The sequence below is a fragment of the Hydra viridissima genome, unplaced genomic scaffold (genome assembly GCF_058129835.1).
Source record: "Hydra viridissima isolate aposymbiotic clone 2 unplaced genomic scaffold, HvirCarnegie_v1 scaffold_5, whole genome shotgun sequence".
Lineage (NCBI taxonomy): Eukaryota > Metazoa > Cnidaria > Hydrozoa > Anthoathecata > Hydridae > Hydra > Hydra viridissima.
Genome location: NW_028324304.1, coordinates 1,493,105 through 1,505,494, shown reverse-complemented (window position 1 = coordinate 1,505,494; position 12,390 = coordinate 1,493,105). Strand labels below are relative to the sequence as shown.

Genomic DNA, 12,390 nt, shown 5'->3' with positions numbered 1-12,390 from the left:
ATGATTAAAATTGTTTGAAGTTCAATTACTGTCTTTTTGCGTTTCTTTTTGTTTTTATTATGCGCTGGAAGCGCGACTTTTACCCTACATAGATGGAAACATCTTCGTCAAACAACCAATCGCAACGGTCCTTCGTCAAAAAGCCATCTGAACCAAAAAAACAAAAAAAAAAAAAACCAAAACAAACTGCCTTGTTTTTAACGCGCGTTTTCGCATTTAACGCTTTTATCCGTTCGCAAACAGAGCAGAAAAGTTTCTTTTCGGAATTCCACTACGTCGACCTGTCTTTGAAGTGTTTAAAAAAGCAGAAATTGTAGAGGCGAGACAAACGCGCTCTCTTTTCCCGTAGCCAAAAAACACGCCTACGTGGCCTTAATGCCTTATTTTGCATTTGTACTTGAACCAATCAAAGAGCACTTTCTTAGCACCAATCAGAATGCAGCTTTAAGTCGCGGCAAAGTCTAAAAATGTCAACAAAACGCGTTAAATTGAAAAACTTCAAAAGTTCAACTTAAACTGATAAGTGTAAGCGTAACTTACAATGGCCCGCACAAAACAAACAGCTAGAAAATCTACCGGCGGTAAAGCACCGAGAAAGCAGCTGGCAACAAAAGCAGCAAGAAAGAGTGCCCCGGCTACCGGCGGAGTAAAGAAACCCCACAGATACCGACCCGGTACCGTAGCTTTGAGAGAGATCCGAAGATACCAAAAATCGACAGAGCTCCTAATCAGAAAACTACCCTTCCAGCGATTGGTTCGCGAAATAGCTCAAGATTTCAAGACTGACTTGCGTTTCCAAAGCACCGCCGTCATGGCCTTACAAGAAGCTTCAGAAGCCTACTTAGTGGGTCTCTTCGAAGATACCAACTTGTGCGCCATCCATGCAAAGCGTGTCACTATTATGCCAAAAGACATTCAGTTGGCGAGAAGAATCAGAGGAGAGCGAGCTTAAAAAATGGTGCTTCTAAACAAAACGGCTATTTTCATAGCCACAAATCTGTTAAAAACGTTGTCGGCTTAGTGCCTTAAAACAAAACAAAACAAAAAAAAAAAACAACAAACAAACAAACACAAAGTAAACAAGTTCTACGCCTGGAACTTTGTTTTTAGAAAGATGTGTGGCTATGAAAATAGCCGTTTGACAAAAAGCGGGGTAGGTTAGGTTATTTCTTTTCCACTTTTGCGATGGTTTTCTTGGCTGCAGCTTTCTTCTTAGGTGTCGCTTTCACTTTCTTTACTGCGGGCTTTTTAGCAACCGGTTTCTGGGCGCTCTTTTTTGCGGGAGTCACTTTTTTCTTAGGAGTAGCTTTTTTCACTTTCTCTTTTTGTGCGACTTTTTTCACTGACGCAGCTTTCTTTTTTGGCGTGCTCTTCTTTTCAGCAGGCTTCTTTACTTCTTTGGCTTCTTTTTTGTGCTTCTTGGCGACTGCAGCAGGCTTCTTTAACGGTTTGGGCTTAGCTGCAATTCTAAAAGAACCCGACGCGCCAGTTCCTTTCACTTGTACGAGCTCGCCAGCAACCACCATGCGCTTTAAATTAATCTTGACTTGCGAATCGACGTTTTCACCCACCTTGTTGTTGGCCTTGACGTGCTTGGCGATAGCTTGTCTTGACGACCCTTTGCGTTCTTTAAGCGAATTAATAGCATCGACAATCATCGCCTTGTAGGGAGCATGATCAGCAGGCTTTTTAGGCGCAGACTTCTTTGTGGCCTTTTTCGGAGATGCAGCTTCAGTCATTTTTTTTTTGTCGTGTTTCAGAGAAACGTTGCGTTCGTTTTTATAAAACTTCTAGATGTTTAGATGTTTTTATTTTTCAAGCGGAGTTTTATGCGGACTGTCGAGGAGACTTTTTTTTTTTTTTTTTTGCTCCACCGTCAGACTGCAAAGTGTGTTTTCGTGTTGACAGGCAAACCTCCACAGCTCGCGTCTCTCGCTCTCTTAAAGCTTCATTAGTTTTGAAATCTTCTAAAGAATAGTGACGCTTTGTAAATTGCGGCGTTTCGGTGCCACAGCATGTTAGAAGCGAAAGGTATCGCATCAAAACATCGAAAAAATAGTCTTTAAAAGCAATCGAGTGCGCGCATGGCCAAATAACATCAGCGCTACTTACTCTGGACAAAGCAGCTTAATTTCATCAAGAAACTGAACCATATGGCTTCCCAAAAAAGCTTATGCCAATCTCTTCTAAGCATTTGGTACCATACAAACTCAATAGAGGCGAAGGGCACAAACACGCGCGATTGCTGGAATATTTAATGCGTTAGCAACGCGTACTAACGACGATTTTTAGTTCAGACCAATTCTTTTTCTAAACACAGAGACACAACAAAGAACATTCCATGAAAAAGGAACACTATGTTGTGCTTATTCGTGTTCGTTAACAAAAACGATCGAAGGCTAAAACTGCGATAACGCAGTCAACATATATAAAGTCGCGGACACTAGAAAAAAAGGAAAAACTTAGCAACCTGAAAGTTCTGGACATCGTAAAAAAAAAAAATAAATAAAAAATAAAATTCATTATGGAAGGTAACGGTAAAAAAACGTTTGAGGAGATAAGAGAATGAGTGACGAATGCACAATACGGGGTCCATTCGGTTCTTCGTCTTCATAGTCATCGTTCGAGCGAAGCTTGGTGTTTTCTTTACAATTGTGCAGTCTTGGGAAGGCATGCAACTTTTGTTCAAGTTCATAAAGGCAAAACTGAATTAGAATATGGCGATTTTAAAAGATGCTCTACATTTCCGTTTGCTTTTCAAAGTGCAAATTTCGCTTTTGATTTCATGCGCTCATAACTGGCATTTCAAAAATGACACTTTAACACTCGTGAATCGTGAATTTGGCGGCTTTTGCATGATGCAAAGTTATTAAAATCGCGCGAGGCATCAGTTATAAGGTGTTCACAACCGAAGTTATTGCAGATCAATTCCATCTCTCGTTTTTTCATTTTCAGAAAAGTTCATTTTTCTCCGCTTTATAACATCATAACCATTAGGCTTAGCTGCTTTAGCCTTAGCGAGGTCCTTGACATTAGAAAAGCACCAGTTGGAATTTTATTTTTGCTAAAAATAAAGGCTAACAAATGCAACAGAAATATCTATCTTGCAAGGAACTCGTTCATAATTGAAAAACAAATACAAAGTCAGCTACTTAGTTAGTTAGTTAGTTAGTTAGTTAGTTAGTTAGTTAGTTAGTTAGTTAGTTAGTTAGTTAGTTAGTTAGTTAGTTAGTTAGTTAGTTAGTTAGTTAGTTAGTTAGTTAGTTAGTTAGTTAGTTAGTTAGTTAGTTAGTTAGTTAGTTAGTTAGTCTCTCAGTGAGTTAGTTGGTTAGTTAGTTAGTTAGTTAGTTAGTTAGTTAGTTAGTTAGTTAGTTAGTTAGTTAGTTAGTTAGTTGGTTAGTTAGTTAGTTAGTTAGTTAGTTAGTTAGTTAGTTAGTTAGTTAGTTAGTTAGTTAGTTAGTTAGTTAGTTAGTTAGTTAGTTAGTCTCTCAGTGAGTTAGTTGGTTAGTTAGTTAGTTAGTTAGTTAGTTAGTTAGTTAGTTAGTTAGTTAGTTAGTTAGTTAGTTAGTTAGTTAGTTAGTTAGTTAGTTAGTTAGTTAGTTAGTTAGTTAGTTAGTTAGTTAGTTAGTTAGTTAGTTAGTTAGTTAGTTAGTTAGTTAGTTAGTTAGTTAGTTAGTTAGTTAGTTAGTTAGTTAGTTAGTTAGTTAGTTAGTCTCTCAGTGAGTTAGTTGGTTAGTTAGTTAGTTAGTTAGTTAGTTAGTTAGTTAGTTAGTTAGTTAGTTAGTTAGTTAGTTAGTTAGTTAGTTAGTTAGTTAGTTAGTTAGTTAGTTAGTTAGTTAGTTAGTTAGTTAGTTAGTTAGTTAGTTAGTTAGTTAGTTAGTTAGTTAGTTAGTTAGTTAGTTAGTCAGTTAGTTAGTTAGTTAGTTAGTTAGTTAGTTAGTTAGTTAGTTAGTCTCTCAGTGAGTTAGTTGGTTAGTTAGTTAGTTAGTTAGTTAGTTAGTTAGTTAGTTAGTTAGTTAGTTAGTTAGTTAGTTAGTCTCTCAGTGAGTTAGTTGGTTAGTTAGTTAGTTAGTTAGTTAGTTAGTTAGTTAGTTAGTTAGTTAGTTAGTTAGTTAGTCTCTCAGTGAGTTAGTTGGTTAGTTAGTTAGTTAGTTAGTTAGTTAGTTAGTTAGTTAGTTAGTTAGTCAGTTAGTTAGTTAGTTAGTTAGTTAGTTAGTTAGTTAGTTAGTTAGTTAGTTAGTTAGTTAGTTAGTTAGTCTCTCAGTGAGTTAGTTGGTTAGTTAGTTAGTTAGTTAGTTAGTTAGTTAGTTAGTTAGTTAGTTAGTTAGTTAGTTAGTTAGTCTCTCAGTGAGTTAGTTGGTTAGTTAGTTAGTTAGTTAGTTAGTTAGTTAGTTAGTTAGTTAGTTAGTTAGTTAGTTAGTTAGTCTCTCAGTGAGTTAGTTGGTTAGTTAGTTAGTTAGTTAGTTAGTTAGTTAGTTAGTTAGTTAGTTAGTTAGTTAGTTAGTTAGTCTCTCAGTGAGTTAGTTGGTTAGTTAGTTAGTTAGTTAGTTAGTTAGTTAGTTAGTTAGTTAGTTAGTTAGTTAGTTAGTTAGTTAGTTAGTTAGTTAGTTAGTTAGTTAGTTGGTTAGTTAGTTAGTTAGTTAGTCAATCAGTTAGTTAGTTAGTTAGTTAGTTAGTCAGTCAGTTAGTTAGTTAGTCAGTCAGTCAGTTAGTTGGTTAGTCAGTCAGTTAGTTAGTCATTCAGTTAGTTAGTTTGTATCTTAGTTAGTTTGTTAGGTACTAAGTTAGGCAGATACGTGAAAAATGACGATAGATGACGATAAATGAGGACAATAATTAAAATGTAGCTACTTTGTAAAATCTTATTACTTTAACTAAAGTTTTAGTACTTTGTTAAAATAGCATGAGAACTAACGCTACCCCACAAGCTTTTTAAAGTTCTTTTTTAAGGTTTCAGCAACCCATCCGACGTTGCGAGAAACACCTGATAGTTACTGTGAAAAAAGGTATTGGCCAACAACTCGACTGTCGCGTTTTATTCTTTCCGGGGTTTTAGGGACGGGTCATTTAGAAAACAAAATGTAAAAGAACTAGAGCGTCGTAACTTTGTTATATGTTGAGTTTTGTGCCCGTCGCAAGTTTGACGTGTTTTAATTGAAGGAATGTTTAGTTCTAGCTTTACGTTTTTTTCCTTTAATGTAAAATAAAGGGTTGTCTGCGCATGCTGTGATTTTTGTTTCGACTTTGTCAAGTGTTATGACTTTGATCATTTGCTTTATTTCGAAGTGTCTCAAGAGTGTGTCAGCTTGGAGTATGTATGAGTTTTCGACAGCGGACGTCTTTGTCTTTACCCCTCTTGTTTGTTAGACATGACGTGCAATGACCCGTTCACTTCTTTTCGTTGACGTTTTTTTTCGCATTTCAAAAAACTACTGACCAAGAGAACGTGCGCAGAAGAAAAATGACAAGGTAAAACCAACAACAAAAAACCATGCAATTAAGGATTACACACAGACAAACACGCAAGTGTAAAAAACGGAAATTTTTTTTTTTTTTTTTTTTTTTCGTGCTGCCGCTTTTTTGTTTGTTTTTTTTTGTTTTGTTTTGTTTTTGTTGCTGCTGCTGATGCTAATGCCGTCACTGCTGCTTAACCTCGCTCTTTGTTTTTTTCTCCGCTAAATATACTTTTTTGCTGAAATCCTAAGGGAGCTAAATTCTTACGGAGGCGCTTAAATCTTCTTTGTTATTTTCCTACAGCCTATAGATGGTCGCCAATCTGGGCACGTGCGTGTTCACTTTTTATTCAAGTTACGTTGGATCCTTTCAAAACTTGGAATCTTGAACATGCACGTGACCTGTGAGGTAACCGAACTGTTTTTTCTCCCTCAGGTTATAACTTAAAACGTTTCAAAGATGGCGTGTAAACCCCACCATGTATTTTTTTGTAACGGGATGCGTGTGCTCTTTTTATCCCCTAACAGCTTTAAAAAGAGATTTTGAACCCCCCTCCCCTCCCTTCCTTACACACACACACACACACACACACACACACACACACACTTCTTTATATTCTCCTTAGTGTGTTTAAGCTCATGCCGTCATGTTTTTAACAGATGTGTGGCTATGAAAATAGCCTTTATTTTTTATCTTGTGTTCAGAGTACCGTTTATTTGGCTGCTGGTTTTGGAACCTTTTCGTTCTTCTTGGGAAGCAAAACGGCTTGTATGTTTGGCAGCACACCGCCACTGGCTATAGTAACACCTGACAACAACTTGTTCAACTCTTCGTCATTGCGAACAGCTAACTGTAAGTGTCGAGGAATGATTCTAGCTTTCTTATTGTCACGAGCAGCGTTACCGGCCAACTCCAAAATTTCGGCGGAGAGATACTCCAAAACAGCAGCTAAATAGACAGGTGCGCCTGAACCGATGCGATTGGCGTAGTGTCCTTTGCGCAAAAATCGGTGAACACGACCGACTGGAAACTGAAGTCCGGCTCTGAACGATCGAGTCTTTGCCTTGGCTTTAGCTTTTCCTCCTTTTCCACGTCCTGACATTTTAATTTCTTACACTGAGAAACAACGAGAGACAACCTAGAGATATTTGTGCGCGCTTTGAAATCAACTTACAAAATTCCTTTTTCTTATCAAAAACATTTGGTCTCGAACTGCACTTTTTTTAACGAATAGAAAAACTCCGTCAAACAATGCGCAAATTAGTTAATCTTTGAAGAACCAATGAGCTTGCGAGAAACAGAAATGTTCTCGAATTGGAGACCACAACTGCGCTTTATATAGGAAGTGATTCGGTTGCTTGTAATTTCAAATTTCAATTCTCTAAAACTCGTCGACATGTCTGACGCTCCAAAGGCCGGAGGAAAACAAGCGCCCAAGGTGGCCAAAAAGGGGGAAAAACGCGCTGGTAAGAAAGGCGGCAAGATCGCTGGTACTGGAGACAAAAAGCGCAAGAGAAAGAGGCGAGAATCCTACGCCATTTACATTTACAACGTCTTGAAGCAAGTTCACCCTGATGTTGGTGTTTCTTCCAAAGCGATGAGCATCATGAATTCTTTCGTCAACGACATTTTTGAAAGAATCGCTTCAGAAGCTTCACGACTAGCCCTCCAAAACAAGAAATCAACCATCTCTTCGCGTGAAATTCAAACAGCTGTGCGCCTCTTACTTCCCGGTGAGTTGGCCAAACACGCAGTGAGCGAAGGCACCAAGGCTGTTACTAAGTACACCAGCAGTAAATAGATGGAGCGCTATCTAAACGGCTATTTTCATAGCCACACATCTTGTAAAAGCATTGTACGCATTAGAACGCCTTAAATTGTAGTAGAGAGAAAGTACTTAAAATGCAATAGCTAGGCAGCCATTGTTTGCTCGTTTTAAATTGCGACACCGCGTCTAAAGAGCGAGCGCTTTTCTAGACTTGCTTTTTTTGATGTTTAAACGTATAGCTTTTGCATCCACTTTGGATACAAAAAGTTATTACAGTAGGTAAACGCGTGAGAAAATCTTTCAACAACTACTTGAGCGCCACCTTTTTGCTTTTGATCAAAACCTTAGCCCTTATGACCCACCCATCGTTATTATTTGCTGCTACTACCACACTTTTGCTCCTTTTTTCTTTTTTCTTTTTTTTTTTTTTTTTCAAATGTATTGCGCGCATCTTTAGGAAATCAGACTTAAAGCAGCGCTTTAGATAAAAATCACCTTTCTAGCCCGATGATGGTGAGCAAAACACTTTATGTGTCAAGCGTCTACTCTAAACACTCAGTTAAACTATGCCTCGCTAAAAAACATTACTTAGAAATCAATTCAATTGCTTTTCATTTCGATTGAAACAAACTGAAACTGGTAAACTAAACCGTTTTTACACACCCCCTCTGCTTATCGCGGTGCAGCGTTCAAGTTCTAGATTGCCTATTAACGTTTAAAACAGATGTGTGGCTATAAAAATAGCCGTTTTTGATTGCTGAGGTGTTCCCCTTTTAACCACCAAAGCCGTACAATGTGCGACCTTGTCTTTTTAATGCGTAGACAACGTCCATAGCGGTGACTGTCTTTCTCTTGGCATGCTCTGTGTATGTTACAGCGTCGCGAATAACGTTTTCCAAAAAGACTTTTAGAACGCCTCGAGTCTCCTCGTAGATAAGTCCAGAGATACGCTTAACACCACCGCGACGAGCTAGACGACGTATGGCGGGCTTTGTGATTCCTTGGATGTTATCACGTAAAATCTTGCGATGACGCTTTGCGCCTCCTTTTCCAAGTCCTTTTCCTCCTTTACCGCGACCAGACATGATTAAAATTGTTTGAAGTTCAATTACTGTCTTTTTGCGTTTCTTTTTGTTTTTATTATGCGCTGGAAGCGCGACTTTTACCCTACATAGATGGAAACATCTTCGTCAAACAACCAATCGCAACGGTCCTTCGTCAAAAAGCCATCTGAACCAAAAAAACAAAAAAAAAAAAAACCAAAACAAACTGCCTTGTTTTTAACGCGCGTTTTCGCATTTAACGCTTTTATCCGTTCGCAAACAGAGCAGAAAAGTTTCTTTTCGGAATTCCACTACGTCGACCTGTCTTTGAAGTGTTTAAAAAAGCAGAAATTGTAGAGGCGAGACAAACGCGCTCTCTTTTCCCGTAGCCAAAAAACACGCCTACGTGGCCTTAATGCCTTATTTTGCATTTGTACTTGAACCAATCAAAGAGCACTTTCTTAGCACCAATCAGAATGCAGCTTTAAGTCGCGGCAAAGTCTAAAAATGTCAACAAAACGCGTTAAATTGAAAAACTTCAAAAGTTCAACTTAAACTGATAAGTGTAAGCGTAACTTACAATGGCCCGCACAAAACAAACAGCTAGAAAATCTACCGGCGGTAAAGCACCGAGAAAGCAGCTGGCAACAAAAGCAGCAAGAAAGAGTGCCCCGGCTACCGGCGGAGTAAAGAAACCCCACAGATACCGACCCGGTACCGTAGCTTTGAGAGAGATCCGAAGATACCAAAAATCGACAGAGCTCCTAATCAGAAAACTACCCTTCCAGCGATTGGTTCGCGAAATAGCTCAAGATTTCAAGACTGACTTGCGTTTCCAAAGCACCGCCGTCATGGCCTTACAAGAAGCTTCAGAAGCCTACTTAGTGGGTCTCTTCGAAGATACCAACTTGTGCGCCATCCATGCAAAGCGTGTCACTATTATGCCAAAAGACATTCAGTTGGCGAGAAGAATCAGAGGAGAGCGAGCTTAAAAAATGGTGCTTCTAAACAAAACGGCTATTTTCATAGCCACAAATCTGTTAAAAACGTTGTCGGCTTAGTGCCTTAAAACAAAACAAAACAAAAAAAAAAAACAACAAACAAACAAACACAAAGTAAACAAGTTCTACGCCTGGAACTTTGTTTTTAGAAAGATGTGTGGCTATGAAAATAGCCGTTTGACAAAAAGCGGGGTAGGTTAGGTTATTTCTTTTCCACTTTTGCGATGGTTTTCTTGGCTGCAGCTTTCTTCTTAGGTGTCGCTTTCACTTTCTTTACTGCGGGCTTTTTAGCAACCGGTTTCTGGGCGCTCTTTTTTGCGGGAGTCACTTTTTTCTTAGGAGTAGCTTTTTTCACTTTCTCTTTTTGTGCGACTTTTTTCACTGACGCAGCTTTCTTTTTTGGCGTGCTCTTCTTTTCAGCAGGCTTCTTTACTTCTTTGGCTTCTTTTTTGTGCTTCTTGGCGACTGCAGCAGGCTTCTTTAACGGTTTGGGCTTAGCTGCAATTCTAAAAGAACCCGACGCGCCAGTTCCTTTCACTTGTACGAGCTCGCCAGCAACCACCATGCGCTTTAAATTAATCTTGACTTGCGAATCGACGTTTTCACCCACCTTGTTGTTGGCCTTGACGTGCTTGGCGATAGCTTGTCTTGACGACCCTTTGCGTTCTTTAAGCGAATTAATAGCATCGACAATCATCGCCTTGTAGGGAGCATGATCAGCAGGCTTTTTAGGCGCAGACTTCTTTGTGGCCTTTTTCGGAGATGCAGCTTCAGTCATTTTTTTTTTGTCGTGTTTCAGAGAAACGTTGCGTTCGTTTTTATAAAACTTCTAGATGTTTAGATGTTTTTATTTTTCAAGCGGAGTTTTATGCGGACTGTCGAGGAGACTTTTTTTTTTTTTTTTTTGCTCCACCGTCAGACTGCAAAGTGTGTTTTCGTGTTGACAGGCAAACCTCCACAGCTCGCGTCTCTCGCTCTCTTAAAGCTTCATTAGTTTTGAAATCTTCTAAAGAATAGTGACGCTTTGTAAATTGCGGCGTTTCGGTGCCACAGCATGTTAGAAGCGAAAGGTATCGCATCAAAACATCGAAAAAATAGTCTTTAAAAGCAATCGAGTGCGCGCATGGCCAAATAACATCAGCGCTACTTACTCTGGACAAAGCAGCTTAATTTCATCAAGAAACTGAACCATATGGCTTCCCAAAAAAGCTTATGCCAATCTCTTCTAAGCATTTGGTACCATACAAACTCAATAGAGGCGAAGGGCACAAACACGCGCGATTGCTGGAATATTTAATGCGTTAGCAACGCGTACTAACGACGATTTTTAGTTCAGACCAATTCTTTTTCTAAACACAGAGACACAACAAAGAACATTCCATGAAAAAGGAACACTATGTTGTGCTTATTCGTGTTCGTTAACAAAAACGATCGAAGGCTAAAACTGCGATAACGCAGTCAACATATATAAAGTCGCGGACACTAGAAAAAAAGGAAAAACTTAGCAACCTGAAAGTTCTGGACATCGTAAAAAAAAAAAATAAATAAAAAATAAAATTCATTATGGAAGGTAACGGTAAAAAAACGTTTGAGGAGATAAGAGAATGAGTGACGAATGCACAATACGGGGTCCATTCGGTTCTTCGTCTTCATAGTCATCGTTCGAGCGAAGCTTGGTGTTTTCTTTACAATTGTGCAGTCTTGGGAAGGCATGCAACTTTTGTTCAAGTTCATAAAGGCAAAACTGAATTAGAATATGGCGATTTTAAAAGATGCTCTACATTTCCGTTTGCTTTTCAAAGTGCAAATTTCGCTTTTGATTTCATGCGCTCATAACTGGCATTTCAAAAATGACACTTTAACACTCGTGAATCGTGAATTTGGCGGCTTTTGCATGATGCAAAGTTATTAAAATCGCGCGAGGCATCAGTTATAAGGTGTTCACAACCGAAGTTATTGCAGATCAATTCCATCTCTCGTTTTTTCATTTTCAGAAAAGTTCATTTTTCTCCGCTTTATAACATCATAACCATTAGGCTTAGCTGCTTTAGCCTTAGCGAGGTCCTTGACATTAGAAAAGCACCAGTTGGAATTTTATTTTTGCTAAAAATAAAGGCTAACAAATGCAACAGAAATATCTATCTTGCAAGGAACTCGTTCATAATTGAAAAACAAATACAAAGTCAGCTACTTAGTTAGTTAGTTAGTTAGTTAGTTAGTTAGTTAGTTAGTTAGTTAGTTAGTTAGTTAGTTAGTTAGTTAGTTAGTTAGTTAGTTAGTTAGTTAGTTAGTTAGTTAGTTAGTTAGTTAGTTAGTTAGTTAGTTAGTTAGTTAGTTAGTTAGTTAGTTAGTCTCTCAGTGAGTTAGTTGGTTAGTTAGTTAGTTAGTTAGTTAGTTAGTTAGTTAGTTAGTTAGTTAGTTAGTTAGTTAGTTAGTTGGTTAGTTAGTTAGTTAGTTAGTTAGTTAGTTAGTTAGTTAGTTAGTTAGTTAGTTAGTTAGTTAGTTAGTTAGTTAGTTAGTTAGTTAGTCTCTCAGTGAGTTAGTTGGTTAGTTAGTTAGTTAGTTAGTTAGTTAGTTAGTTAGTTAGTTAGTTAGTTAGTTAGTTAGTTAGTTAGTTAGTTAGTTAGTTAGTTAGTTAGTTAGTTAGTTAGTTAGTTAGTTAGTTAGTTAGTTAGTTAGTTAGTTAGTTAGTTAGTTAGTTAGTTAGTTAGTTAGTTAGTTAGTTAGTTAGTTAGTTAGTTAGTCTCTCAGTGAGTTAGTTGGTTAGTTAGTTAGTTAGTTAGTTAGTTAGTTAGTTAGTTAGTTAGTTAGTTAGTTAGTTAGTTAGTTAGTTAGTTAGTTAGTTAGTTAGTTAGTTAGTTAGTTAGTTAGTTAGTTAGTTAGTTAGTTAGTTAGTTAGTTAGTTAGTTAGTTAGTTAGTTAGTCAGTTAGTTAGTTAGTTAGTTAGTTAGTTAGTTAGTTAGTTAGTTAGTCTCTCAGTGAGTTAGTTGGTTAGTTAGTTAGTTAGTTAGTTAGTTAGTTAGTTAGTTAGTTAGTTAGTTAGTTAGTTAGTTAGTCTCTCAGTGAGTTAGTTGGTTAGTTAGTTAGTTAGTTAGTTAGTTAGTTAGTTAGTTAGTTAGTTAGT

General features: G+C 37.7%; 3 protein-coding genes and 1 pseudogene across 3 annotated transcripts; 3 read left to right on the top strand and 1 right to left on the bottom strand.

Moving 5' to 3' along the window:
* Positions 1-541: 541 nt before the first annotated feature.
* Positions 542-952, top strand: LOC149887825 (histone H3). Its single transcript, XM_090088906.1, has one exon. The coding sequence runs from the start codon at positions 542-544 to the stop codon at positions 950-952; it is 411 nt and encodes a 136-aa protein (XP_089945032.1).
* A 5,214-nt stretch (positions 953-6,166) lies between these two features.
* On the bottom strand, positions 6,167-6,556 carry LOC149887824 (histone H2A, orphon). The gene has a single exon (XM_090088904.1). It carries the CDS (start codon positions 6,554-6,556, stop codon positions 6,167-6,169), a length of 390 nt encoding a protein of 129 aa, XP_089945030.1.
* Positions 6,557-6,850: 294 nt separating this feature from the next.
* LOC149887823 (late histone H2B.L4 pseudogene) lies at positions 6,851-7,255 on the top strand (annotated as a pseudogene).
* Positions 7,256-8,846: 1,591 nt separating this feature from the next.
* On the top strand, positions 8,847-9,257 carry LOC149887822 (histone H3). The gene has a single exon (XM_090088903.1). The coding sequence runs from the start codon at positions 8,847-8,849 to the stop codon at positions 9,255-9,257; it is 411 nt and encodes a 136-aa protein (XP_089945029.1).
* The last annotated feature ends 3,133 nt before the right edge of the window (positions 9,258-12,390 follow it).